Source organism: Oncorhynchus kisutch, linkage group LG23 (genome assembly GCF_002021735.2).
Source record: "Oncorhynchus kisutch isolate 150728-3 linkage group LG23, Okis_V2, whole genome shotgun sequence".
NCBI lineage: Eukaryota > Metazoa > Chordata > Actinopteri > Salmoniformes > Salmonidae > Oncorhynchus > Oncorhynchus kisutch.
This window is the reverse complement of record NC_034196.2, coordinates 28,033,624-28,060,842: the sequence shown is the minus strand read 5'-3', so window position 1 is coordinate 28,060,842 and position 27,219 is coordinate 28,033,624. Positions and strand designations below refer to the sequence as shown.

Genomic DNA, 27,219 nt, shown 5'->3' with positions numbered 1-27,219 from the left:
CCACCACCCCTTTTCTTCCTGGACGTAGCTGTTGTTCTGCCGATGCACAGAAAACCCAGCCAAATGTATATTATCTGTGTCGTCGTTCAGCCAAGTGACACAAAAGATGTTACCGTTTTTAATGTCCTGTTCGTAGGAGTCTTGAACTGAGCTCATCCAGTTTATTCTCCAATTATTGTACGTTGGCCAATGGAATGGATGGTAGAGGCGGGTCAGCCACTCTAATTATCGCATGGCACCCAGAACGGTCCCCCCTGGACCTCAGTCTTTTTTTCATGCAAATGACAGGGATTTGGGCCTGGTCTGGGAGAAACAATGCATCAGACTCATTAAAGAAAACAATCTTCATCCAGTTACAGGTGAGTAATCGCTGTTCTGATATCCAGAAGCAAAAACATGTAAAATAAGTTAGTGAAAAAAGAAACAATTGGTTAGGAACCCGTAAAATGTAATTTATCCCCTCCGTGCCATTAGCTCGCTCTTAAAAAAAGCAGGGTACTATACATTACACCACAATGAAAACTGTCAAAATAAGTGCGACAATCATAGTCCTTGAATGAATACACCATTATATGCGTCGGCTTCTCAGATCCAGATGACCTAAATCTTAATTTTGGCTCGAGGGCCACATTGGGATTTCGAAATTAAACAGAGTGCCACTGATTTTATGTTGACAGATTTGCTGGTCAAAATCAAATTACAGCCTAGAAAACTGGCACTCATTTCTAATTATATAGGTCTATTATCATTTCTACATACTTTCCATCTGGTTTTAGAGATGTAGTATTATTTAAATTAACACAAGCTGTATTTTGCCCACCCCTGACCAAAACCATCACGCTATTCTACATCACCACGGAAACAGCAAGAGGAGTTAAGGAGTATACTTTATTGATTTGATAAGACCAAGTGTACAGTACATACATCAACGTAAACTGCTGTTTGAATGGAATTGCTTGAAAAATAACATTGCGTCCCACACCATTAGGCCTAGGCCTTCGGTAAGTTTTAAACAATAACTGGTCCTGTGATCAGACTGACATTGAGGTTAGATAGATTTTCAAGTAGATGTTAGGATGAGATAAAGATAAATTGGACAGCAAACATGATTAAAAGAAGCCAACGGGTAAACACAGAGGCCCAACATTCTAATTTAAAACACCTAACTCCCCGTGCAAATACACTTCCTGAAATAACAGAATTTTAGTGGGGCAACTCGTGGGGCACCAGTTTGTAGTGGGAGCCACATGAGGGACAGCGCTGAGCATCGCCCTGATGGAGCCAGAACCACACCACTGCAGTGTTATCCTCCTCACCTAGAGAGAGGATGGAGAAAGTGAGAGAGAAGGGGGAGAAAGGGAGGGAGGGAGAGATCAGTTGAAGGAGACATTAGATATGAGCAGGAAGGACAACCCTCAGACAGCCATGACAAATCAGAGTGGTACAGCTTCTGGCCACAGAACTACCAGACAGCTGTAGAAAGACTAATATAAAGCTAGTCACATACAGACACAGCCCACAATCCTCTTGGTAGTGATGGAGGGCACCAGATGGGGGTCAGCCTTTGAGCCAGCATACTCTTTGGGCTTCAACATGCTGTAGGGGTCCTGGAAAGAAATCACACAAGACAGGTTCAGTTTCAGACCTAGGTGTGACTTGGTGACATGGAGAACAAAGCACACAGAAACCTTTTAAGGATCCTAAATGTGGCTAGAGGCATTGTCGGGCCAGTGCTGAGAACAGAGTGAGATTACTGCCAAACGAATTAATACTTGACATGTTAAACTACCGGTGTCACGTAAATGTTGGCCATAGCAACACAGTTGACGCAAATAATATTAATTTCAAACAAATGTAATCTCGACTCACCGCGCCCTGTTGCGCAGCCTTCATAACTATCTTCTCCAGACCAGTGGCCTGCTCCTCGTCGGTGGGGATGCCTGAAAACATGTCATCAGTGTTAGCTAGCAAGGTTAACTAGTTAGTTGGCATTAGCTAGTTTAAAAGTTAGCAAAATTAGCAGTGGGCTACTTCCGCGCTAAGCACATTCAATGATAAAGTCGACACGGATAGCTCGCTGACGCGCTAGCTAGAACCCTAAACTAAGGTACCATCTTTGACTTTTTTTTTTTTTTTACCTTTATTTAACTAGGCAAGTCAGTTAAGAACAAATTCTTATTTTCAATGACGGCCTAGGAACAGTGGGTTAACTGCCTGTTCAGGGGCAGAAAGACCGATTTGAACCTTGTCAACTCGGGGGTTTGAACTTGCAACCTTCCGGTTACTAGTCCAACGCTCTAACCACCTGCCGTCCCTTTGACAAAGGTCGCTATATAAGGCAAAATAGCTCAATATAGGACATGAAAACAATCTGCTCAGCTAGCTACTTAATGAGAACAATGTGGACAGATTGAAAATTGTATTTTGATACAACTAATATTGTGATAACTTGGCTAGAAAGCCTTGCGCCATTGCCTGGCAATGCATCGCCTGTCCTTGGCAAGACATCAATATGTCAAATACGATGCTTCCATGGCTTCTGCCCAAAACCTCCACATTACCGACTCACCACCAACCGCCATGCCGCGGGTGAGAGCAGGGACCGGGGCGGCCCGGCAAGTTGTTGCGGCCCTGACGGCCGAGCGAAGCAATAACCTTGCAGCCATTTCTCCTTCTCGTCGAAAGCACTGCTGTATAAGAAGTCGCAATATAACTGGCAGCACACTGATGACGTTTAATATTTACGTGACAGTCGCATTATTCTGACGTCTGTGCTCTTGTATTTAAAAAAAAATAGACGCGTTCAAGGCTCGAGTCGTTGACTAACGTTACCTGAAAAGGTAGGCTATGCATATACTTTATCATGCAAAGTGATTCAACCTTTATTAAACTAGGCAAGATTAGTCCAAATGAATACACCTTCCCCATTTCATAGAAGGGGGATGAGCATAAATAATCTAGAACTCAAAAAAAGGTTAAGCACATGGAAACAGTTGGACATTCATCTTTATTTATTGAAAAGTGGATCAAAAGCAAAAGTCTGACAAATTCAAGACACATATAAAACCCCAAACATCCCCATAATCCCATAGAAGACTGCTAGTCTGAGACATGACTAAAACCCGACAATCATAAAGACTAGAATACACTTACATGAGCTCTGTTGTACATTAAAATACAGTAATCAAGTGACAGTCACTTTCCCTGACATCCCTGATAAGCCCTGCACCCTCATTCTCTTCTCTTTCTACTTATAAACCTAATATCTGTGCAGAGAGAAAAACATCCCCCTTCCTACCCTTGTATTGTTCGCATTGGTCGCAGTCAGAATGATCTGATGCTCTAATTGATTGTACAGGCATGTGGGAGGGCTTTGGAACTACAGGAGCTCAACGTAATTAGCAGGGAACATTCCGTAGTGTCCATCCGGTCCGTAGCCTCTCCACCAACCCACATCCTCCATGTCTATCCCTATGATGATGTCATCAGGATCAAAGGTAATCTCAGAGTCGTCAGCTGAGGAGGAGAGGAGAGAAGGATGAAAGAAGATTAAATTCAATACAACTTTATGGATAGAGATGAGATAGGGATGAGTGGTGCCAGAAGAGATGAAAGAAGGGAAGCAATATGAGGTGGGACATCAGAGAAAAGATTAGAAAAGCAAAGAAGGATCAGATGAAAGAAGATGAAATGACAAAAAGAGAGGGACTTGATTTGAACCCAGAGCTGGGCAACACTCACTGGCTTGGTAGTCATACAGAGCCCTGGCACGCACATCATGTCCACTGGCCTCCTCTCTCTGCTCCAGCACCTGAGAGAGATTGTTCAAGTGATACGGAGTTAAAGAAGATTTGAACAGAATAAAACAGTGGAGTCATAACACCACAGAATTTTCCAACCTATTTGGAATAATATTTGATAACATGGCTAAGAGAAACGTCATCATACTTCCTGTAGACTTACTGTGGGTGTGTCATGGTAGATATCATCATAAATGTTATCCTCCTCATTTGCTGCTGCCAATGGCAGGAGCTCGTATACCTCATCTAGGTCAATGTGCCCCTCTCTACCCTGAACCAGGCCGGCAACTGTTGGCTCTGAGAGATTCAATATTTAAAGACCCTCACCAGCTGTAGTTTTTAAGTGGTAACAATGTGAGAGTGGAAATGAGTTTGCGTTTGTGTGTGAGGCGGAGGGCTTACCGTCCTCCGGTGCTGGTGCTGTGTCCTGTGTATCACCATCAAAATCATCTGACCAGTACTCCTCTTCAGTGAAGGAAGACTCTGTGACACACATACACACACATATTATTTAGACAGCCTTATCACTACGACATGAATCAGCCTGTGGTGGAAAGAGTTAGCTGCATGCCTGTATGCATGCGTGTTTGGCTTGTGGGTTGGACATGTGAGTGTAGGGCTGCTGGTGCCTCAGGCTGTAGGAACACAGTAGCAGGGGTTTCTGGGAGTAGAGGAGCAGGGCGTTCTGGGAGCAGAGAAGTAAGGGGTTAAAGGCTTAGTTATGATACAGATGTGTGTGTGCATTCATGTGTGCATGTGTGTCTGACTTGTGGGTTGGACAGGTGAGAGTGGGGCAGCTACTTCTGGGAGAAGTGGAACAGGGTTTAAAGGGTTATCTATGATACAGGTGTGTGTGTGTGTGTGTGTGTGTGTGTGTGGGTGGGTGGGTGCATGTATTACCTGCGGGTTGGACAGGTGAGAGTGGGGCTGCCTGTGCCTTAGGCTCTGAGAGCAGAGCAGGTGTTTTTGGGACCAGTGGAGCCGGGGCTTCTGGGTGAAGAAAAGCAGGGTATTGTGGGGAACGTGGTTCGTTGGGTGTTTCTCTCTCAGTGGACTTCTGAGTCAGGAAGTGGCTCTGCAGCTTCCCTGAGGGAGGGGGAGAGGGGAATAATATGTGTTATATGTTATTGGGGCTAGGGGAATGTGTGTTATGGGGGGGGCAGAATGTGTTATTGATATGTCATAATGATTTATTGCTAACTTTATTTAAGTTATTAAGTGTGTTTAGCGTTGACCAGTTTTCTATATCGATACCCACCTTGTTGCTTATCTATAAAACACTATTACAACATTCTAGGTGATTTTACCAGGTCTGGAGCTAGGCGTGTTGTCCAGTGAGGCACTCTGCTCTCTCTTTTTAAACAGCTCTCTGGGGTTCAAGGACCTCTGGGAGATCAGACGTGCTGCCTCCTGACACACACACACACACACACACACACACACACACACACACACACACACACACACACACACACACACACACACAAAGTTCAGTAAATTATGACATATTGAACACACAAACACAGTGAGTGAGTGCGGACTCTCACGTTTGCTTTTTGTACAGATGCAGGTCTTATCCTCTGAGAGTTCTGACGCTCACTGTCATGCTGCTCCTAAAAAGCAGACACACACACAAAAACACACACACTCAAATAAGTTTGGAATACTGTAACTCACAAAAGCATTTTGTGCAATGCATAGAAATCACACATAGTACCACATAAAAGGCTCACCGGCTGATGTTGTTCCTGGTCTCTATACCCTGACTCCTGCTGCTTCTGGTAAGTCCTGTCAAACAGACACACACACAGACAATATTATATTATTGAGCATGTGTTTGTGTGTGTCTGCGCATGTGTGCGTGCATTTGTGATGACTGACTTTGCCTGGTCGATTTGAGAGGTTCTCTCCTTTGCCCTCATTTCTCTCTCTGCAGCCTCCTTTTCATCCCTCTCTTTTCGCTCTCTTTTCACCCTTTGCCTCTCCTCCTCCACTCTCTTGCTCTCCTCCTTCTGACGCACCTCCTCATCTCTCTGAGAGAGAGAGAGAGAAAGAGTGAGAAATGTAACATTCTGTTGGAACCAAACTCCCAAAGAACCAGCAGCAGAGTAACTCAAAACAGGATTGCATACCACATTAGGAATAGGGAGATAACAATATAGTATAGTATTACTTTTGTCTGGAATCTTGTTATGTCTTAAGAGCAAGCACTTCAATGTAGCTTACTAGTTACATACGACAAATAAAATGTAGGCTTGGCTATCTGAGAAGGTCTACCTGAGATTGGGCCCAGAAGTTGTCCTTGTTGGTTTGCAGAATCTCATCCACAGCATTAGTCTTCTGGTACACCGACCCCTGAAACACAACAATACATTCTCTGCTGCCAATGACTGGAACGAATTGCAAAAATCACTGAAGCTAGAGACTCATATCTCCCTCACTAACTTTAAGCATCAGCTGTCAGAGCAGCTCACAGATCATTGCACCTGTACATAGCCCATCTGTAAATAGCCCATCCAGCTACCTCATCCCATATTGTTATTTATTTATTTTGCTCCTTTGTACCCCAGTATCTCTACTTGCACACTCATCTTTTGTACATCTATCACTCCAATGTTTAATTGCTAAATTGTAATTGCTTCGCCACTACTGCCTATTTATTGCCTTACCTCCCTTATCCTACCTCATTTGCACACACTGTATATAGACTTTTTCTACTGTGTTATTGACTGTATGTTTGTTTATCTCATGTGTAACTCTGTGTTGTTTGTGTCACACTGCTTTGCTTTATCTTGGCCAGGTCGCAGTTGTAAATGAGAACTTGTTCTCAACTAGCCTACCTGGTTAAATAAAGGTGAAATAAAATAAATACAAACATTACAGCTGTTTGTGTGTGTGTGTGTCAAATCAAATTGTATTGGTCACATACACATGTTTAGGAGACGTTATTGCGGGTGTAGCAAAATGCTTGTGTTTATAGGTCCGCCCGTGCGGTAATATCTAACAAGTAATATATAACAATTTCACAATATATACCCAATACACATAAATCTAAGTAAAGGGATGGAATTAAGAATATATAAATATATGGACAAGCAATGTCAGAGCAGCATAGACTAAGATACAGTAGAGTAAAATAGAATACAGTATATACATATGAGATATGTAATGCTCAATATGTAAACAGGGCAGGGTAGCCTAGTGGTTAGAGCGTTGGACTAGTAACCGAAAGGTTGAAAGTTCATATCCCCGAGCTGACAAGGTACAAATCTGTCATTCTGCCTCTGAACAGGCAGTTAACCCACTGTTCCTAGACCAATTAACCCACTGTTCCTAGGCTGTCATTGACAATAAGAATTTCTTCTTAACTGACTTGCCTAGTAAAATAAAAAAAAAGTGCCTATTGTTCCATTTTTTTAAGTGGCCAGTGATTTCAAGTCTATGTACAGTTGAAGTCGGACGTTTACATACACCTTAGCCAAGTACATTTAAACTCAGTATTTCACAATTCTTAACATTTAATCCTGGTAAAAAGTCCCTGTCTTAGGTCAGTTAGGATCACCGCTTTATTTGAAGAATATGAAATGTCAGAATAATAATAGAGAGAATGATTTATTTCAGCTTTTATTTATTTCATCACATTTCCAGTGGGTCAGAAGTTTACATACACTCAATTAGTATTTGGTAGCATTGCCTTTAAACTTTTTGGGTAGCCTTCCACAAGCTCCCCACAATAAATTGGGTGAATTTTGGCCCATTCCTCCTGACAGAGCTGGTGTAAATGAGTCAAGTTGGTAGGCCTCCTTGCTCGCACATGCTTATTCATTTCTGCCCACAAATTTACGATAGGATTGAGGTCAGGGCTTTGTGATGGCCACTCCAACACCTTGACTTTGTTGTCCTTAAGCCATTTTGACACAACTCTGGAAGTATGCTTGGGGCCATTGTCCATTTGGAAGACCATTTGCGACCAAGCTTTAACTTCCTGACTGATGTCTTGAGATGTTGCTTCAATATATCCACATAATTTTCCTCCCTCATGAAGCCATCTATTTTGTGAAGTCCACCAGTCCTTCCTTCAGCAAAGCACCCACACAACATGATGCTGTCCCCCCACCCTCCCTGTGCTTCACCATTGGGACGGTGTTCTTCGGCTTGCAAGTATCCCCCTTTTTCCTCCAAATATTGACGATGGTCATTATGGCCAAACAGTTCTATTTTTGTTTCATTAGACCAGAGGACATTTCTCCAGAAAGTACGATATTTGTCCATGTGCAGTTGCAAACTGTAGTCTGTTTTTTTTATGGCGGTTTGGGAGCAGTGGCTTCTTCCTTGCTGAGCAGCCTTTCAGGTTATGTTGATATAGGACTAGTTTTACTGTGGGTATAGATACTTTTGTACCTGTTTCCTCCAGCATCTTCACAAGGTCCTTTGATGTTGTCCTGGGATTTATTTGCACTTTCCCCCCCATAGTACATTCAACTCTAGGAGACAGAACACGTCTCCTTCTTGAGCGGTATGATGGCTGCGTGGTCCCATGGTGCTTATACTTGCGTACTATTGTTTGTACAGATGAACTTGGTACCTTCAGGCGTTTGGAAATTGCTCCTAAGGATGAACCAGACTTGTGGAGGTCTACCATATTTTTTCTGAGGTCTTGGCTGATTTCATTTGATTTTCCCATGATGTCAAGCAAAGAGGCACTGAGTTTGAAGGTAGGCCTTGAAATACATCCACAGGTACACCTCCAATTGACTCAAATGATGTCAATTAGCCTACCAGAAGCTTTTAAAGCCATGACATAATTTTGGGGAATTTTCCAAGCTGTTTAAAAGTATAATCAACTTAGTGTATGTAAACGTCTTAAATTTGTGATACATTAGTTTACGTTAACTTCTGGAATTGTGATACAGTGAATTATAAGTGAAATAATCTGTGTGTAAACAATTGTTGGAAAAATTACTTGTGTCATGCACAAAGTAGATGTCCAAACCGACTTGTCAAAACTATAGTTTGTTAACAAGAAATTTGTGGAGTGGATGAAAAACGAGTTTTACTGACTCCAATCTAACTGTATATAGGCAGCAGCCTCTAATGTGCTAGTGATGGCTATTTAACAGTCTGATGGCCTTGAGATAGAAGCTGTTTTTCAGTCTTTCAGTCCCAGCTTTGATGCACCTGTACTGACCTCGCATTCTGGATGATAGCGGGGTGAACAGGCAGTGGCTCGTGTTGTTGTTGTCCTTGATGATCTTTTTGGCCTTCCTGTGACATCAGGTGCTGTAGGTGTCCTGGAGGGCAGGTAGTTTGCCTCTGGTGATGCATTGGGCAGACCGCTCCACCCTCTGGAGAGCCCTGCGGTTGTGCGCTGTGCAATTGCCGTACCAGGCGGTGATACAGCCCAACAGGATGCTCTCAATTGTTTTAGTGCCAAGCCAAATTTATTCAGCCTCCTGAGGTTGAAGAGGCGCTGTTGCGCCTTCTCCACCACACTGTCCATGTGGGTGGACCATTTCAGTTTGTCAGTGATGTGTACGCCGAGGGACTTGAAGCTTTCCACCTTCTCCACTGTGGTCCCGTCGATGTAGATAGGGGGATGTTCCCTCTGCTGTTTCCTGAAGTCCACGATCATCTCCTTTGTTTTGTTGACATTGAGTGAGAGGTTATTTTCCTGGCACCACACTCCCAGAGCCCTCACCTCCTCCCTGTAGGCTGTCTCATCATTGTTGGTAATCACGTCTCCTACTGTTGTGTCATCTGCAAACTTGATGATTGAGTCGGAGGCGAGCTTGGCCACGCAGTCATGGGTGAACAGGGAGTACAGGAGAGGGCTGAGCACGCACCCTTGTGGGGCTCCAGTTATGTGGATCAGCGAAGTGGATGTGTTGTTTCCTACCTTCACCACCTGGGAGCGGCCCATCAGGAAGTCCAGGACCCAGTTGCACAGGGTGGGGTTCAGACCCTGGGCCTCAAGCTTAATGATGAGCTTGGAGTGTACTATGGTGTTGAATGCTGAGCTATAGTCAATGAACAGCATTCTTACATAGGTATTCCTCTTGTCCAGTTGGGATAGGGCAGTGTGCAGTGTGATGGCGATTGAATCATCTGTGGATCTATTGGGGCAGTATGCAAACTGAAGTGGGTCTAAGGTGACAGGTAAGGTAGAGGTGATATGATCCTTAACTAGCCTCTCAAAATACTTCATGATGACAGAAGTGACAGTTAAGGGGCAATAGTCATTTAGTCCAGTTACCTTTGCTTTCTTGGGTACATGAACAATGGTGGCCATCTTGAAGTATGTGGGGACAGCAGACTGGGATATGGAGAGATTGAACATGTCCGTTAACACACCAGCCAGCTGGTCTGCGTATGCTCTGATGACGCGGCTAGGGATGCCGTCTGGGCCAGCAGCCTTGTGAGGGATAACACGCTTAAATGTCTTACTCGAGACGGCCACGGAGAAGGAGAGCCCACAGTCCTTGGTCGCGGGCCGCGTCGGTGGCACTGTGTTATCCGCAAAGCGGGCAAAGAAGGTGTTTAGCTTGTCCGGAAATAAGAGGCCGGTGTCCGTGACGTGGCTGGTTTTCCTTTTGTAGTCCGTGATTGTCTGTAGACCCTGCCACATATGTCTCGTGTCTGAGGCGTTGAATTGCAACTCCACTTTGTCTCTACACTGACGTTTGATTGACTTGAGGAGGGAATAACTAAACTGTGTGTGTGTGTGTGTGTGTGTGTGTGTGTGTGTGTGTGTGTGTGTGTGTGTGTGTGTGTGTGTGTGTGTGTGTGTGTGTGTGTGTGTGTGCGTGTGTGTGCGTGTGTGCGTGCGTGTGTGCGTGTGTGTGAGTGTGTTCTCACCACAGGCCCTCTGGGTATGTCATATTTCTGTGTCTCTTTGGTTTGCAGAATCTCATCCACAGCATTAGTCTTCTGGTACACCGACCCCTGAAACACAACAACACATTACTCTGTGTGTGTGTGTGTGTGTGTGTGTGTGTGTGTGTGTGTATGCTTGTGTGTGTGCATGAGTGTGTGTGTGTTCTCACCACAGGTCCACTGGGTACATCGCTGTATTTCTGTGTCTCTTTGCGAAAGTTAAAGTTGGCCCCCGATGCCTTGGCCACTTTACCCATGATGCTCTCTGGCTCCACGTCATCCTCTCCCCGTGCATTGATGGTCACATGGGCACCCTGCAGGAAAGAGATTGGTCAGAGAGAGAGTCTACACAGCGCGAATTTAGAGAATTAACATTTTGGAGCATCTCTCTCTTTAATGCAGGTAAAACTCACCCTTAGGAAGTTACCCATGGAAATGACATGGTTGGCGCACTGTCCTTTCCGAGAGTCCTTTACCCCCTCACCTGTCTAAAACACACACACACAAAGGTGAATGGCTGATTTGACAAAGGTCTCTAGTGATCGTTATGCTTCGAGGGTGGTGTGTGTGTGTGTGTGTGTGTGTGTGTGTGTGTGTGTGTGTGTGTGTGTGTGTGTGTGTGTGTGTGTGTGTGTGTGTGTGTGTGTGCTACTTACCCAGTTGATGAGGACATATTTACACAGGCCAGAGTTGGGGTCCTTGACACGACAGAAGGCATACATCACCTTCCCACTGCTCAACTCCTCCACCATCTCCTCCAGACCGCCGTCTACATACAGATACACATACACACAAATCGAACGTGGGTCGTCAACGTTACTGATGACCATGTAAGCCAGCTAAACTAAAGCCTACGTGGTATGGTGTATCTTCAGTTTTCATACAACAAATTCCCTGAACCCCCCCCATTACACACATGCACAAACAACTTATATTGCAGACCCACACTCACCTCCCTTCTCTGCCAGGCGGATGTCATTGGTGTTCCCCTCATATGTGAACAGAGCCCTGTAGACAGACAGAAAAACAACTGGAAGATTCTCTCTCTCTTGTCATTGCTGAATCACAAACACACACATACAGATACAACTGTGATACCAAATCAACTGATCTAATCCTTCTCTCAGTTCTTGCTCACCAGTTGGTATCAGACTTCACATCCACCACTTCTTTATATGCGGCCGTGAGTGCTGCTCCGTTTTTACTTAGATTCACCGACATTCTCCTGTGTGTCTATCTGTGCCGTGGCATCCACTGCGTCAAAGAAAACGCAGCACCAAAACTTTATCCAGGAAATAAGAAATGGTCTCTTCAGTTGGAGTAGCTGAGATATACTGAATGATGAAAGAGCACTCTAGTGGGTAAAGGCAGAACTTCCAATGACAAGTGAGTCTTGTACCAAGGGGATTCTTTCAGCTTTGTCAAAACTGGGATGGATCAGGACCAAATCGGCAAAATAATGGTCTCCTCTCTGTGTCAAAGTAAGATTCAAATATTCTACCTAGAGAAATCAAGGAAAGAGGACCGCTAACACAAACAGGCTGCCCGAGCTGATTCAGTATGAAGGAACTACTACACACACACCCCTCTGAAACTTGTCGGGGCAGTGTGTGTGTGTGCGTGCATGAACGTGTGTGTGTGTGAGAGAGAGAGAGAAATTTAGAGAGAGAGAGAGAGAGGGAGTGAAAGAAACCGGTCAGGGCAGAACCGGAAAAGTCAATTTTTTTTGATTGGTGCTGCAGTACCGCAAGTTCTTCAGTACAAGCAGGTCGGCAGACTAAATGCTTCCTGCTAACTATTCAGGTGGTGGAAGAGTCTACTGTAAAGGGACTGAGGGTGATTGCTGGTTAGACTACAGAAGGTTCACAAGCATCAGCCTTGTTGATAAGTAGATCTCCACTCTTTCTCTATCCTATCACATACTCTCTTTCTATCTCATTATCTCTTTGCTGTTGGTGAGCAGTTCTCTCTCTCCCTCCTTTTCTATCCCTGCCAACCCTCTCTCGCTCTCTCTCTCTCTTGCACGCTCGCTCTCTCTGTGTGTAGATGAGCACCCTCCAGCTTCCTCTTTTACACATGCACACACATACACACACACATACTGAACATACACTAGCTTTCTCAGGAACAAAAGAGGGAATTCCTTTTCACCAATGCACACAGACAGACATAGAGGCGTAGACACAAATACACTCACACACACACACTATTTCAGATGCAGCCTAATCCCTTGTCTCCTTTGCTCGTTGGTGGGTGGTTTTATTATGAGGGAGGGGGGCATGACACTCATCATTCCCAACACCCCCATCACACACACGTTTGCACTACACACACATGCACAAACACACTATTGTGCAATAGTATTATGTTAGCTTGGAAATGCCTGTGGTTTGCTAGAGGGTTGAGTGTCAATTTTGTAGCAAGGACCTGCAGTCACATAAACATATATGGGGGGGGGGGGGGGGGGGGGGGTGTAACAGATAACAGACCAAGGGAGGGCTCGGGTTACAGTCCCACAGAAAAAAGTACACACACAAAGATTAAAGAGAGAAGGAGAGCGGGCATTATCAACACCATTATCTTCATCATAATCATTAGCCTACCATTACATCCTTCAGTTCTCTCCTATGAATATGCACATGAAGCCAGCTGGAATCCAATATAATTCAGTGTGGTGAAACAACAGTAAAACTGAGCCATATTCAGTGCGGAGGCAAACTGATTTGTATTTTTAATTGTGTGCCACCCTATGGGACTCCCAATCACAGCCTGATGTGATACAGCCTGGATTTGAACCAGGGACTGTAATGACACCTCTTGCACTGAGATGCAGTGCCTTAGACCACTGTATCACGGGTGATCTGGCTGGGAATCCAGACATTGCAAAGATATACTTTCCCCCTGACCAATATCTTTTTTCAGCTCAAGATATCAGATGGGAAAAACTCCTGGCACCATTGACACATACATCATTGATAGCTGGACTGGAATTACTCTGCCCAAACGTCTTCCCTCCCCACTTTCTTCCTCCTGTCTCCCGTTTCCCCTCCTCCCCCACCCCAGTCTTCCCTCCCCACTTTCTTCCTCCTGTCTCCCGTTTTCCCTCCTCCCCCACCCCCAGTCTTCCCTCCCCACTTTCTTCCTCCTGTCTCCCGTTTCCCCTCCTCCCCCACCCCAGTCTTCCCTCCCCACTATCTTCCTCCTGTCTCCCGTTTTCCCTCCTCTCCCACCCCCAGTCTTCCCTCCCCACTTTCTTCCTCCTGTCTCCCGTTTCCCCACCTCCAGTCTTCCCTCCCCACTTTCTTCCCCCTGTCTCCCGTTTTCCCTCCTCTCCCACCCCCAGTCTTCCCTCCCCACTTTCTTCCTCCTGTCTCCCGTTTCCCCTCCTCTCCCACCCCCAGTCTTCCCTCCCCACTTTCTTCCTCCAGTCTCCCGTCTTCCCTCCGCACTTTCTTCCTCCAGTCTCCCGTTTCCCTCCTCCCCCACCCCGTCTCCCGGCGGCGGCCTAGCTCTTCCACTCCACCTCAGAAACACCAAGCGACTTGTGTTATTTCCCATGCGACCATATACACGCACACAACCAGCGACTAACTTTTTCTCAAACTCGCAAGGATTGCATTTTCTATTTTTGAAGGACAATGGACGACTAAATAATTAAGAAAGTAGGCTTGTGAGCCGACTTTTCTTCGGGCTGATTTTACTCGGGAGGGTAACGTTAAGTAGGAGGAGAACGTATGTGCAGGAGGACAACTTATGTGCGTGCGTGTTTTAAACTTCTGCGACGTACAGCTTTCCATTGTTTTCGTTTTCCATTTCAGTTTTAAGAGATTGCTAGTTGTTTTTACATCAGTATACGGTTATACGAGGGATCGTCGATGTGGGTTGTAACGTTAGCTAGTTTTTCTAGCCCAAAATAAAAGACGCGACAAGAAACGAGTGGAACAACTCCAGGAATCGACTAGCTAGTTAACTAGTTAGCTTAGCATGGCTAACTAACGTTAGCTAGCTAACAATGAACAGTCGTTGGATGCTTATTTTTGCAAAGTTTGCAACAACTCGTCTTGTTCATGGCTAATCTCGTTACTACCACTGGAAATCCAAATAATACAGTGTACTAGCTAGCTAACGTTAGCAGGGTGTTTTGAAACTCGGTGGGTACGACATCACTTCCACGGCAAGACAACAGTGAGTGTGTTTTTAGAAATTCAAGATGCCGCAGCTGGACGGAGGAGGAGGAGATGATTTGGGAGCCAACGATGAGTTGATCTCGTTTAAAGACGAGGGGGAGCAGAGGGAAAAGACCGCCGAGAATGTGTCCTCTGAGCGGGACCTGGACGATGTCAAGTCTTCCCTGGTCAACGAGACGGAGAACAACAGCAGTTCGTCTGACTCCGAGGTAGCTAACTTTACTAGCTAGCCAGCTAGGGACAGAAAATTGAATCACTATATAAACAACTACGGTACTAACCTTTTTCTTCTAGCTACCAATCTCCAGTGTTTTTTGGCAAACAACGTTTGTGTATGTTTGTCAGCAGGCAGTCAGTCATAGACGTCCCCAGCATCACATACCGGATTGGGAGAGTTATGTCAGACAGAGAGAGTTCGTTGCAGAAGGTAAAACACGCCAAACTCATAGTAAAACTATAACACTGTATACCTGTAACTCTCACTTTGATCCTTCATATGAGTGCCCCCCTCTCCCCACTTTTCTCTATATCCCCCTCTTCATCCTCTCCTCCTTTATCTCTCCCTCCCAGTCCATTCCTTTATTTATCAATTCATTTTTAAAAAGTCGTGGGGAAAGAGTTAGGTCATCTTACACCCCTTACAAGAAACACAGAACATATAGCAATAAATCAACAACCACAAGCATTCTTGCCTTGTCGGCAGCTCTGCAGAGTGGTCACTAGCTGGCACAGTCATACAATCAGATGTTAAACACACTGCAAACCCGAATGCCTAACCTTAAATTAAGACCAAAAAGCTCATTTTTGTTTATATGAATTTTTGCTTTAGAGCCAATTATGACTTTGCAGCTGGAACATCTAGTGGAAACCGCTCAGTTCTTCCTCCAGAATCCTCCTCCAGCCTCATCCCCCCCCCCTCACCCATCTCCCACACCCCCCATTTCTCTCAATTCAATGAGCCCTGTTGACAAGAGATGTCACTGTCTTAAATGCTAACAAAGCAACTAAACAGATTATAATAGATTGACGACAACCCATCCCTAGTCTATCCCCCAGCTCTGAGGAGGCAGTTGGTCAATGGTTGTTGAAGTTAACTCAGACTCAATTTTTCAATCCAATTTAGGCTCTCTGTTGGCATGGGAAACATATGTTAACATTGCCAAAGCAAGAGAAGTAGATAATAAACAAAAGTGAAATAAATGGAAATTAACAGTAAACAATACACTCTCAGAAGTTCCAAAAGAATAAAGACATTTCAAATGTCATTATGTCTATATACAGTGTCTCTCTCTCCCTCTCTCTCCCAGCTCTGAGGAGACAGCAACACGACAGTGGGTTGTTCAAGGCATCTCTGTACGCTGGCTATCCCTTACTGATGATCCCTGACCTGGGTAACCTATCCAACCTGGGCCACTTGGGGAACCTTGGTAACCCCTACCTTTCTCCTGGAGTCCTCTCACCCGGCTCCAGGACGGTGAGTCAGTCACATGCACGCAGGAACATGCATCACATACTGCCACTCTGTTATATTGTTCTTATAATTTTTGCAAGTAAAGCTGCTGTACTAACATAGCTGTCTGTGTGTGGTGTCTGGCGGAGTGTGTATCGACTGTGGGATGTCTGTTGTGTGGTTATAAGGGACAGTGAATGATGAGTTGTGTGTGTGTGCGCTCCTACTCTGAGCAGGGTGATGTATCTCATAGCGATTAATGGTGTGTTAACACACTGGCACTACCGCAGCAGACAGGCCCCAACACACCCCTGATAAAACACTGTTGCTGGAATGTGTGTGACAGAGTGAGCGAGGGGGGAGAGAGAGGCTACAGTATTTCATCACCATCCATGCGTAACTATGCTACAGTTGTAGCTAACGTTGTTGTTTTTTTTGTTTCCTTTCTGTGTTTTGGGATTGAGGTTAGAGGTCGACCGATTATGATTTTTCAACGCCGATACCAATTTCTGGAGGACCAAAAAAAGCCAATAATGACAATTACAACAATACTGAATGAACAATGAACCCTTTTATTTTAACATAATACATCAAATCTATTTAGTCTCAAATAAATAATGAAATGTTCAATTTGGTTTAAATAATGCAAAAACAGTGTTGGAGAAGAAAGTAAAAGTGCAATATGTGCCATGTAATAAAGGCTACCGTTTAAGTTCCTTGCTCAGAACATGAGAACATATGAAAGCTGGTGGTTCAATATTCCCAGTTAAGAAGTTTTAGGTTGTTATTATAGGAATTATGATGCGTCGACTATTTCTCTATACCATTTGTATTTCATACACCTTTGACTATTGGATGTTCTTATAGGCACTTTAGTATTGCCAGTCTAATCACGCAGTAAAGTGCTGTTTGAATAAATGCTTACGAGCCTGCCGCTGCCTACCACCGCTCAGACTGCTCTATCAAATCATAGATTTAATTATAATAAACACACAGAAATACGAGCCTTTGGTCATTAATATGGTCAAATCCGGAAACTATCATTTCGAAAACAAAACGTTTGTTCTTTCAGTGAAGTACGGAACCGTTCCATAAGTCTAAATATTGCTGTTACATTGCACAACCTTCAATGTTATGTCATAATTATGTACAATTCTGGCACATTAATTACGGTCTTTGTTAAGAAGAAACACAGTTTGCAATGAGCCAGACGGCCCAAACTGTTGCATATACCCTGACTCGGCGTGCACTGAACGCAAGAGAAGTGACAAAATTTCCCTAGTTAATATTGCCTGCTAACATTTATTTGAACTAAATATGCAGGTTTAAAAAAAATATATACTCTGTGTGTTGATTTTAAGAAAGGCATTGATGTTTATGATTAGGTACATTTGTGCAATTTACGTGCTTTTTTCACGAATGCGCCCATTTGGCGAAAATGAATTAGGCTGTGATTCGATGATGAATGAACAGGCACCACATTGATTATATGCAAAGCAGGACAAGCTAGTTAACCACCCATGGTTGATGATATTACTGGGTTATCTAGTGATTATGTGAAGATTGTTTTTTTATACGATAAGTTTAATGCTTGCTAGCAACTTATCTTGGCTCCTTGCAGCCACAAGGTCATTTTGACGCTACACTGTTGTAACAGGTGGCCTGCCAACCAGTTTCCTCATGGATTGCAATGTAATCGGCCATAATCAATGTCCAAAAAGGAAGATTACCGATTGTTATGAAAACTTGAAATTGGCCGTGCCGATTAATCGGTCAACCTCTAATTGAGGCCCTCTTTGGGTATCTTCACTCTGAATCGTGTATGTGTAAGTAGACAAAAAGCTAACATTCCGATCAAAGGTTTTATAAGTTGATTTGGAAATGTTTCCCTTCAACACAACTGGTAGTAGTTGCTCTTTTTTTGTATACATTAACTCCACACCCTGTCTGCCTGCCTTTGCATTCCCCTCCCCAGGTATTAATGGGATATTGTTGTCATTAGGAGGAGGTGGAGAAGCTGAATGGACCTAATAATGTTCTCAATAGGAGATCATCCCCACACAGTGGTTGATACTCCTTCCTCCCCTATGCCCACTTCTCTGTCTGAGATAAGATAAACATACTAATGTTAACCCCTTAAATGTAGGGATGCACCGATACCCGATAATACATTTTTTTGCTGCCTTTTTAGCATTCTAATACAGTTAGAGTTGAAACGCACACGGACCTGCTGTTTCGTTGTTCAATCGTTTCATTCTCAACCAGGATTTCATCATACATGTCAAGCAGTGACGTTTCAGCTCTGTCTGTCCGTGGCCTTCCTTGGTGTGCACTGTCACTGTGTCCATTTCTATCTTGTCCAGCTGTGTCACGTAAACCCTGTTTCTTGTCTGCATCGAAGTAGCGGTCCTTGTACCTAGCATCGAGCATGCTGGCGACACAGTAAAGAGGCTCGGAGAGAATGACACAAGTTACTTGTTCACAGCCTCTAGTAGAGTACTTTTGAAGTTTTGTTGAGCAGGCGTTTCAATGCCATGACAGAGGGTGTCACGCCTGCTGCAGACGCACGCAGTTGATGAGCTTATTTCTCCAGTCAGTTGTTCAAATGGAGCTAGGAGTGTTTTCATGTTTCCAAGTTTCACACGTGTTCTCAAATGCCATTGAAATGGCAGCAGCAGTATGAGAATCAGCACATTCTTGAGCAATAAGACTTTCCTCAGTACGAATTCCTTGTCGACCCACTTTGCTGTTAGACTCAGCATGCTCATGGGGCTGATATCGCTGGTCCAAACGTCAGTCGTGAAGCTAATAGCAGTGATGCCCATAGCAAGTAGCTCATTAATGTGCGTTTCAACGATACTGTGTAACTCCGGTAGGGCAACATCTGAAAAATAGTGCCTGCTTGGAAGTGTGTACCGGGGCTCGAGGTGCCCGACCAGTCGGTGAAAGCCAACACCATCCACAACAGAGAACGGTTGATTGTCAAGGGCAATTATCTTGGCGTTAATGATGGATTTTACCTTTGAGGTGTCTCACTGAAATGTTCTTACTTTTTCAAATGACTGCTCAACTTGAACTTGTTTAGTTGTTGGAAGTGTGCACTTAGGTTTTTTTCTGCTTTTCTTCTAAATAGTCGCCTAACGTCTGGGGGTGATGCACTTTCAAATGAGTAATTAGGTTTGTGTTATTGAAAGATTTCACTTTCTCCCCTCAGGAAATAATAGCAGCACAAACATTGCATATGGCCTTTTTGTTATCTTCCTCTGAAACTTCAAAGTAGATCCACACAGCAGACATTGTGGGCCAGGTTAGGAATACTGTGTTGCGCGTGTAGCGTTGTATTTTTCGTGGTGTCATTACGTCATCTGCCTAACGTTTATATAGGTATACATGTCAGCTTTGACATCGGTGTTAAACTAGACATTTGTCCGATGTTGTCATTTTTGGCTAATATCGTCCGATTCTGATATGCTTACTGATATATCATGCATCCCTACTTAAATGTAAAGTCCCCATGTTTGGGGAGCCTATTAGATTATTATTAATTTTTTTCAATTCAGTTCAATGAGAACGCTAGCCCCTAGCTGCAAAAGCAGGGTGTCTGTCTGCAGAAATCTGAGTATCTTGGTTATTGATCTGTGCCTTAAAATCTTGGTGTGGCCTCAATCTGCCTGACTAACCGGTGTCTGTATGTAGCCTCGCTACTGTATATAGCCCGTCTTTTTGCTGTTCTATCAGAGGATATGGCGGATGACATTTGGGCACCATCCCTCCCCAGCAAGCGCCCCAGCCGGTCAACGTCTTCACCCACACTGCTATGTCAATCACCCCATCTGATGGTTCCACATCCACTTTTAATAGACCCCTTGACCCATCTGATGGTTCCACATCCACTTTTAATAGACCTCTTGAAAAAGAAAATAGTGTCTTGTGGCACCATTCATCCTAACAGAATCGGTTTCCCCAAGACCAAGGTAAACGACATGACAAAGACAGTGGAGAGGGGGACCATACTGTCGATCAGGACTAACAAGCTGCTTTTTGTGAAATGGAAGATCACTAGCGAAGTAACCATACTCACCACACAGCATAAGGCGTTCAATAACAACCATGTCTCAAGGAGGGTGAAAAAGGAAGAATATCTCAATAACTGTTTCTGAGAAGGACTACAATGCTATCATGGGGGGTGTCGACCTATCTGATGTTCTGATAGGCTACTACCAGGTCCTCCACAAGACCAGGAAGTGGTAGAATTATTATTTTTTTACACTTTGTGGACATTGCTACAGTAAATACTTTCATTCTCCACAAGCATATGGCCAAAGCAAAAGGCCAAGCTCCTCTTTCCCAGTTGGCCTTCCGAGAGCAGCTGGTGTTGGAAATAGCTGAATTGGGTGCCCAAAGCAACCTCATAACCATCACAAGACCACCCACTCAAGGTGAGTGCCACTATCTAACACACATGACAAAAGGAAAATCTGGAGGGTAAAATGCCAGATCTTCTGTACGAAATGCCAGTTCGCTTTTTGTTTCCTGATAGAGAGGGACTGCTTCAAAGACTCATGACATGCACAAGCTACGGTGAAAGTGAAATCTAATCATCTACACCTGGGATGTAAAACGAACACGACTGCCATTTGTAAATAGTAAAGCTTATTTCTATTTTTGTACCTTTTTTTTGTGAAGGACACGTGTGTAACCAAGTTAGTTTTTTATGTACAGTACCAGTAAAAAGTTTGGACACACCTACTCAGTCAAGGGATTTCTTTATTTAAAAAAAATTCTACATTGTAGAATAATAGTGAACACATCAAAATGATGAAATAACACATATAGAAACATGTATTAACCAAAAAAGTGTTAAACAAATCAAACTAATGTTATATTTGAGATTATTCAAAGTAGCTACCCTTTGCCTTGATGACAGCTTTGCACACTGTTGGCATTCTTTCAACCAGCTTCACCTGGAATGATTTTCCAACAGTCTTGAAGTTCCCACATATGCTGAGCACTTGTTGGCTGATTTTCCTTCACTCTGCCGTCCAACTCATCCCAAACCATTTCAATTAGATTGAGGTCGGGTGATTGTGGAGTCCAGGTCATCTGATGCAGCACTCCATCACTCTCCTTCTTGGACAAATAGCCCTTACACAGCCTAGAGATGTGTTGGGTCATTGTCCCTTTGAAACACAAATGATAGTCCCACTAAGTGCAAACCAGATTGGATGGCATATCGCTGCAGAATGCTGTCGTAGCCATGCTGGTTAAGTGTGCCTTGAATTCTAAATAAATCACAGACAGTCGCACCATCCCACCACCACCTCCATGCTTCACGGTGGGAACCACACATGCGTAGATCATCCGTTCACCTACTTCGTGTCTCACAATGATACGGCAGTTGGAACCAAAATCACACATTTTGACTCATCAGACCGAAGGACAGATTTCCACTGGTCTAATGTTCATTGCTTGTGTTTTTTGGCCCAAGCAAATCTCTTCTTTTTATTGTTGTCCTTTAGTAGTGGTTTCTTTGCAGCAATTCGACCATGAAGGCCTGATTCACGCATTCTCCTCTGAACAGTTGATGTTGAGATGTATGTTACTTGAACTCTGGGAAGCATTTATTTGGCCTGCAATTTCTTAGGCTGGTAACAAAATAATGGACTGTCGTTTCTCTTTGATTATTTGAGCTGTTCTTGCCATAATATGGACTTGGTCTTTACCAAACAGGGCTATCTTCTGTATACCACCCCTACCTTGTCACAACACAACTGATTGGCTCAAATGCATACATTTGTGGAATTTCTTTCCTGACCTTTTAACAAGGCACGCCTGTTAATTGAAATGCATTCCATGTGACTACCTCATGGAGTTGGTGGAGAGAATGTAAAATGTGCAAGGCTGTCATCAAGGCAAAGGGTGGCTACTTTGTAGAATCTCAAATGTAAAATATATTTTTTATTATTTAACACTTTGTTTTTGTTACTACATGATTCCATATGTGTTATTTCATAGTTTTGATGTCTTCACTATTATTTTACTATTTAAAAATAAAGCCAAATCCTGGAATGAGTAGGTGTGTCAAGTTTTGACTGGTACTGTGTATCTGTTGCTTTTATATTGTTTTTGTAAACAGTTCATTTGTATGTGGGACCAATGCATTGGATATGCCTAGGCTAAACTTTCAGGCACTTTGGAAGGTTGAAAAACACTTGGATGTCCCCTGACACTACCACAATGTTTGAGAGATGTTGGTGTTGTAGAGATTTTGTTTTTATAGCGAACAATAACATTTAGGCACATCCAGTGTGCAAAAACAGTGCAATTACCACATTTGGATACTTTGGAGAAGTGAAAGGACACTTGAATGTACCCTGGATACCCCATAACACCACTACAATGTTTAAGTTTATTATTATTATTATTATTTTCACCTTTATTTAACCAGGTCGGCAAGTTGAGAACAAGTTCTCATTTAAAATTGCGACCTGGCCAAGATAAAGCAAAGCAGTTCGACACATACAACGACACAGAGTTACACATGGAGTAAAACAAACATACAGTCAATAATACAGTATAAACAAGTCTAGATACGATGTGAGCAAATGAGGTGAGATAAGGGAGGTAAAGGCAAAAAAAAAGGCCATGGTGGCAAAGTAAATACAATATAGCAAGTAAAACACTGGAATGGTAGTTTTGCAATGGAAGAATGTGCAAAGTAGAAATAAAAATAATGGGGTGCAAAGGAGCAAAATAAATAAATAAAATACAGTAGGGAAAGAGGTAGTTGTTTGGGCTAAATTATAGGTGGGCTATGTACAGGTGCAGTAATCTGTGAACTGCTCTGACAGTTGGTGCTTAAAGCTAGTGAGGGAGATAAGTGTTTCCAGTTTCAGAGATTTTTGTAGTTCGTTCCAGTCATTGGCAGCAGAGAACTGGAAGGAGAGGCGGCCAAAGAAAGAATTGTTTTTTTTTAAGTGAGGTTGATATGGTAGAAATTGTGTTTTTATGCTGAACAAATACATTTAGGGATTGCAAATATGTAATGGCACTGGAATTGTCTAATTTACAGACATTTCCAAATCAAATACAACAAGTGTGGACTTTACTGTGAAATGCTTACTTACAAGCCTTTAACCAACAGTACAGTTCAAGAAGAAAATACCGACATGGCACTTTGGAGAGGTTTAGGGACACTTCGAAACGTCCCGTGACCACACCTAACACCACTTACTAAAACCATCTGTCCATTTTTATTTGTTAGGTCAATCAATCCATTGTTTTCCCTGATTCTTCACATGTTGTGGAAGCCATCTAACGTGTTTCCAGCTCTGGGAATCAATTCACTTATAGATTGTCATTGAAAGATCACTTTCAAAATAAAAAACTGTTTTTGTGTGTGTGATCTTGTGTATTCTGAACTATGTAACTCCTATCTTCTGCATCTCCCAAATGTCTTCTTTCCAAATATACCAAGTTTTGGCATGTCAGAATCATGTAATTACACATGAATAGCAGTTACTTTTTATTTAGGTGAAAATCAACATTTTGTCATTACATTTAAATGGTTAACTGTAGAATAGCCAGAAATGGCACTGACAGAAAGGGGAGCCATGCTCCTAGGCATGACATTGAGAATGACACAAATATTAATTTCCACATAGTTTGCTGCTTCAGTGTCTTTAGATGTTTTTGTCATGTGTTGCTATGGAATACTGAAGTATAATTACAAGCGTTTCATAAGGAGTCAAAGGCTTTTATTGACAATTACATGAAGTTGATGCAAAGAGTCCATTCTTGCGGTGTTGACCCTTATTTTTCACGACCTCTGCAATCCGCCCTGGCATGGTGTCAATTAACTTCTGGGCCACATCCTGACTGTTGGCAGTCCATTCTTGCATAATCAATTCTTGGAGTTTGTCAGAATTTGTGGGGTTTTGTTTGTCCACCCGTCTCTTGAGGATTGACCACAAGTTCCCAATGGGATTAAGGTCTGGGGAGTTTCCTGGCCATGGACCCAAAATATCGATGTTTTGTTCCCTGAGCCACTTAGTTATCACTTTTGCCTTATGGCAAGGTGCTTCATCATGCTGGAAAAGGCATTGTTCGTCACCAAACTGTTCCTGGATGGTTGGGAGAAGTTGCTCTCGGAGGATGTTGGTACCAGTCTTTATTTATGGCTGTGTTCTTAGGCAAAATTGTGAGTGAGCCCACTCCCTTGGCTGAGAAGCAACCCCACACATGAGTGGTCTCAGGTTGCTGTTGGCGTGACGCAGGACTGATGGTAGCGCTCAACTTGTCTTCTCCGGACAAGCTTTTTTTATGGATGCCCCAAACAATCGGAAAGGGGATTTATCAGAGAAAATGACTTTACCCCAGTCCTCAGCAGTCCAATCCCTGTACCTTTTGCAGAATATCAGTCTGTCCCTGATGTTTTTCCTGGAGAGAAGTGGCTTCTTTGCCGCCCTTCTTGACACCAGGCCATCCTCCAAAAGTCTTTGCCTCACTGTGCGTGCAGATGCACTCACACCTGCCTACTGCCATTCCTGAGCAAGCTCTGTACTGGTGGTTCTATCAACACATTGACTGCAGTAATTTGCGCTGCTAAAACACTTGACCACTGCAACTCCAACTCCCGAGATGCCTACATAGCCCACCCCTTCCCTCCCTTCGGCAAATCTGATCACGACTCCATTTTGCTCCTCCCTTCCTATAGGCAGAAACTCAAACAGTAAGTACCCGTGCTAACGACTATTCAACGTTGGGCTGACCAATCGGAATCCACACTTCAAATTGTTTTGATCATGTTGACTGGGATATGTATCCTCTGAGAATAACATTGATGAATACAGTGACTGAGTTTCTCATGAAGTGTTTAGGAGATGTTGTACCCACTGACTATTAAAACCATACAAACAGTGTAGTTATTCCCTCCGCAATGCAATCAAACAGGCAAAACGTTAGTATAGAGACAAAGTGGAGTCGCACAAGACGTATGTGGCAGGGTCTACAGACAATCACGGACAACAAAGAGAACCAGCCTAGTCACGACACCGTCTTGCTTCCGGACAAACTAAACACCTTCGCCTGCTTTGAGGACAACACAGTGACACAGAAGCGGCCCGCTACCAGTGAATGTGGGCTTTCCGTCTCTTTGGCCAACGTAAGACATTTTAAGCGTGTTAACCCTCGCAAGGCTGCTGGCCCACACGGCATCACTAGCCGCATCAGAGCATGCGCAGACCAGCTGGTTGGTGTGTTTACGGACATATTCAATCCCTCCCTATCCCAGTTTGCTGTCCCCACATGCTTCAAGATGGCCACCATTGTTCCTGTACCAAGAAAGCAAAGGTAACTGAACTAAATAACTATTGCCTCATAGCATTCACTTCCGTCATCATGAAGTGCTTTGAGAAACTAGTCAAGGATCATATCACCTCTACCTTACCTGATACCCTAAACCATTTCAATTTGTTTACCACCCCAATAGATCCGTAGACGATGCAATCGCCATCACACTGCACACTGCCCTATCCCATCTGGACAAGAGGAATACCCATGTAAGAATGCTGTTCATTGGCTATAGCTCATCATTCAACACCACGGTACCCTCCAAGCTCATCATTAAGCTCAAGGCCCAAAGAACACTTCCACTTCGCTGATCCTCAATTCATACAAATAGACTTGAAATCACTGGCCACTTAAATAATGTTTACATATTTTGCAGTACTCATCTCTTATGTACAGTTGATGTCGGAAGTTTACATACACCTTAGCCAAATACATTTAAACTCAATTTTTCACGATTCCTGACATTTAATCCTAGTAACAATTCCCTGTCATAGGTCAGTTAGGATCCCCACTTTTTTTGAATAATGTGAAATGTCAGAATAATAGTTATTTATTTCAGCTTATTTATTTTGTCAAATTCCCAGTGGGTCAGAAGTTTACACACACTCAATTAGTATTTGGTAGCATTGCCTTTAAATGGTTTAACTTGGGTCCCTTTACACTTGTGTGTGTATAAGGTAGTCGTTTTGGAATTGTTAGGTTAGATTACTCGTTGGTTATTACTGCATTGTCCGAACTAGAAGCACAAGCATTTCGCTACACTCGCATTAACATCTGACCATGTGTATGTGACAAATAAAATTTGATTTGATTTGTACTGTTGGAGCTAGAAAAGCAAGCATTTCGCTACACCCGCAATAACATCCGCTAAACATCTGTATTTTACCAATGACATTTTATTTGATTGAGCTGAACCATAGCATACCATCTATCCTCACCGAAATATGGACCAAAAACTCTAGGGGTGAAATCAGATTGTCACAGAAGGAGATATCTCCTCTCCAGGACTAGAAGTAAAACTTTTATATAATTTCAGACAGTAATTTTGAAAGAGGTGCTCACGAGCCAAAATTTGTATTGAATATATTTTTTAAAGTACTATATCTGTTTCGTATGATGTTACGTCCTGCTATGATTATTATTTATAATAACATATCATACTGACAAATTTTTTTAAGTGTACAATATGTTGCACATTTTTTTTGTGCTTTAGAACCCGGGCTGCATCTTTAAGTCTAGATCTCCAGGACTAGGGAAACCCGAAAAGCTGTTTCCCATGGATACTGTAACCCCAGGGAGAGTTGTTGAGGAACCCTTTCCCCTTTTAACACGCACCCTTTTTTTCCTTTTTTTTGTCTCCTTTTTCTCCCCAATTTCATGGTATCCATTTGGTAGTTACTGTCTTGTCCCAACGCTGCAACTCCCGTTCGGACTCGGGAGAGGCGAAGGTCGAGAGCCGTCCGTCCTCCGAAACACAACCCAGCCAAACCGCACTGCTTCTTGACACAATACCCACTTAACCCGGAAGCCAGCTGCACCAATATGTCGGAGGAAATAC

The 27,219-nt window shown here is 43.4% G+C and overlaps 3 protein-coding genes across 7 annotated transcripts in view; 1 reads left to right on the top strand and 2 right to left on the bottom strand.

Moving 5' to 3' along the window:
* Nucleotides 1-868: 868 nt before the first annotated feature.
* Nucleotides 869-2,749, bottom strand: LOC109868618 (cytochrome c oxidase subunit 5B, mitochondrial-like). Its single transcript, XM_020458303.2, has 4 exons — nucleotides 2,570-2,749; nucleotides 1,870-1,940; nucleotides 1,508-1,607; nucleotides 869-1,316 (listed from the first exon to the last, which is right to left on the bottom strand). Exons 1-4 carry the CDS (start codon nucleotides 2,664-2,666, stop codon nucleotides 1,204-1,206), a joined length of 381 nt encoding a protein of 126 aa, XP_020313892.1. The 5' UTR covers nucleotides 2,667-2,749; the 3' UTR covers nucleotides 869-1,203.
* A 239-nt stretch (nucleotides 2,750-2,988) lies between these two features.
* LOC109868278 (drebrin-like protein B) lies at nucleotides 2,989-15,335 on the bottom strand. 2 transcript variants are annotated; one of them, XM_031802648.1, is made up of 16 exons: nucleotides 15,142-15,335; nucleotides 11,626-11,681; nucleotides 11,330-11,442; nucleotides 11,087-11,161; nucleotides 10,844-10,987; nucleotides 10,656-10,742; nucleotides 6,078-6,155; nucleotides 5,682-5,833; nucleotides 5,534-5,588; nucleotides 5,348-5,413; nucleotides 5,108-5,210; nucleotides 4,701-4,886; nucleotides 4,203-4,283; nucleotides 3,964-4,097; nucleotides 3,742-3,811; nucleotides 2,989-3,516 (listed from the first exon to the last, which is right to left on the bottom strand). In XM_031802648.1, the coding sequence occupies exons 3-16, from the start codon at nucleotides 11,423-11,425 to the stop codon at nucleotides 3,380-3,382; spliced, it is 1,464 nt and encodes a 487-aa protein (XP_031658508.1). In that variant the 5' UTR covers nucleotides 11,426-11,442; nucleotides 11,626-11,681; nucleotides 15,142-15,335; the 3' UTR covers nucleotides 2,989-3,379. The 2 variants fall into 2 exon arrangements, with proteins under 2 accessions (XP_031658508.1, XP_031658507.1); XM_031802647.1 differs by lacking the exon at nucleotides 15,142-15,335 and adding an exon at nucleotides 11,812-12,297.
* LOC109868277 (transcription factor 7-like 1-B) overlaps nucleotides 13,908-27,219 on the top strand; it is a 27,621-nt gene continuing 14,309 nt past the window's right edge. Inside the window, exons 1-3 of one of the 4 annotated variants that reach the window (XM_020457717.2) lie at nucleotides 13,908-15,069; nucleotides 15,209-15,287; nucleotides 16,168-16,334. In XM_020457717.2, the coding sequence (XP_020313306.1) occupies nucleotides 14,884-15,069; nucleotides 15,209-15,287; nucleotides 16,168-16,334 (432 nt within the window). In that variant the 5' untranslated portion in view covers nucleotides 13,908-14,883. Of the gene's footprint in view, nucleotides 15,070-15,205; nucleotides 15,288-16,167; nucleotides 16,335-27,219 lie in introns of all 4 variants that reach the window. The other 3 variants (XM_020457716.2, XM_031802646.1, XM_020457718.2) reach the window with 3 other exon arrangements.

Coding starts and splice junctions, on each gene's coding strand:
- LOC109868618 (XM_020458303.2), bottom strand. CDS start 2,666: ATGGCTGCAAGGTTATTGCTTCGCTCGGCCGTCAGGGCCGCAACAACT. Junction 1,608..1,869: donor AGGCTGCGCAACAGGGCGCG/GTGAGTCGAGAT, acceptor ATTTCTTTCCAG/GACCCCTACAGCATGTTGAA. Junction 1,317..1,507: donor GAGGATTGTGGGCTGTGTCT/GTATGTGACTAG, acceptor TCCTCTCTCTAG/GTGAGGAGGATAACACTGCA.
- LOC109868278 (XM_031802647.1), bottom strand. CDS start 11,894: ATGTCGGTGAATCTAAGTAAAAACGGAGCAGCACTCACGGCCGCATAT. Junction 10,743..10,843: donor ATGTACCCAGTGGACCTGTG/GTGAGAACACAC, acceptor GTTGTGTTTCAG/GGGTCGGTGTACCAGAAGAC. Junction 4,098..4,202: donor AGCACCAGCACCGGAGGACG/GTAAGCCCTCCG, acceptor TGAATCTCTCAG/AGCCAACAGTTGCCGGCCTG.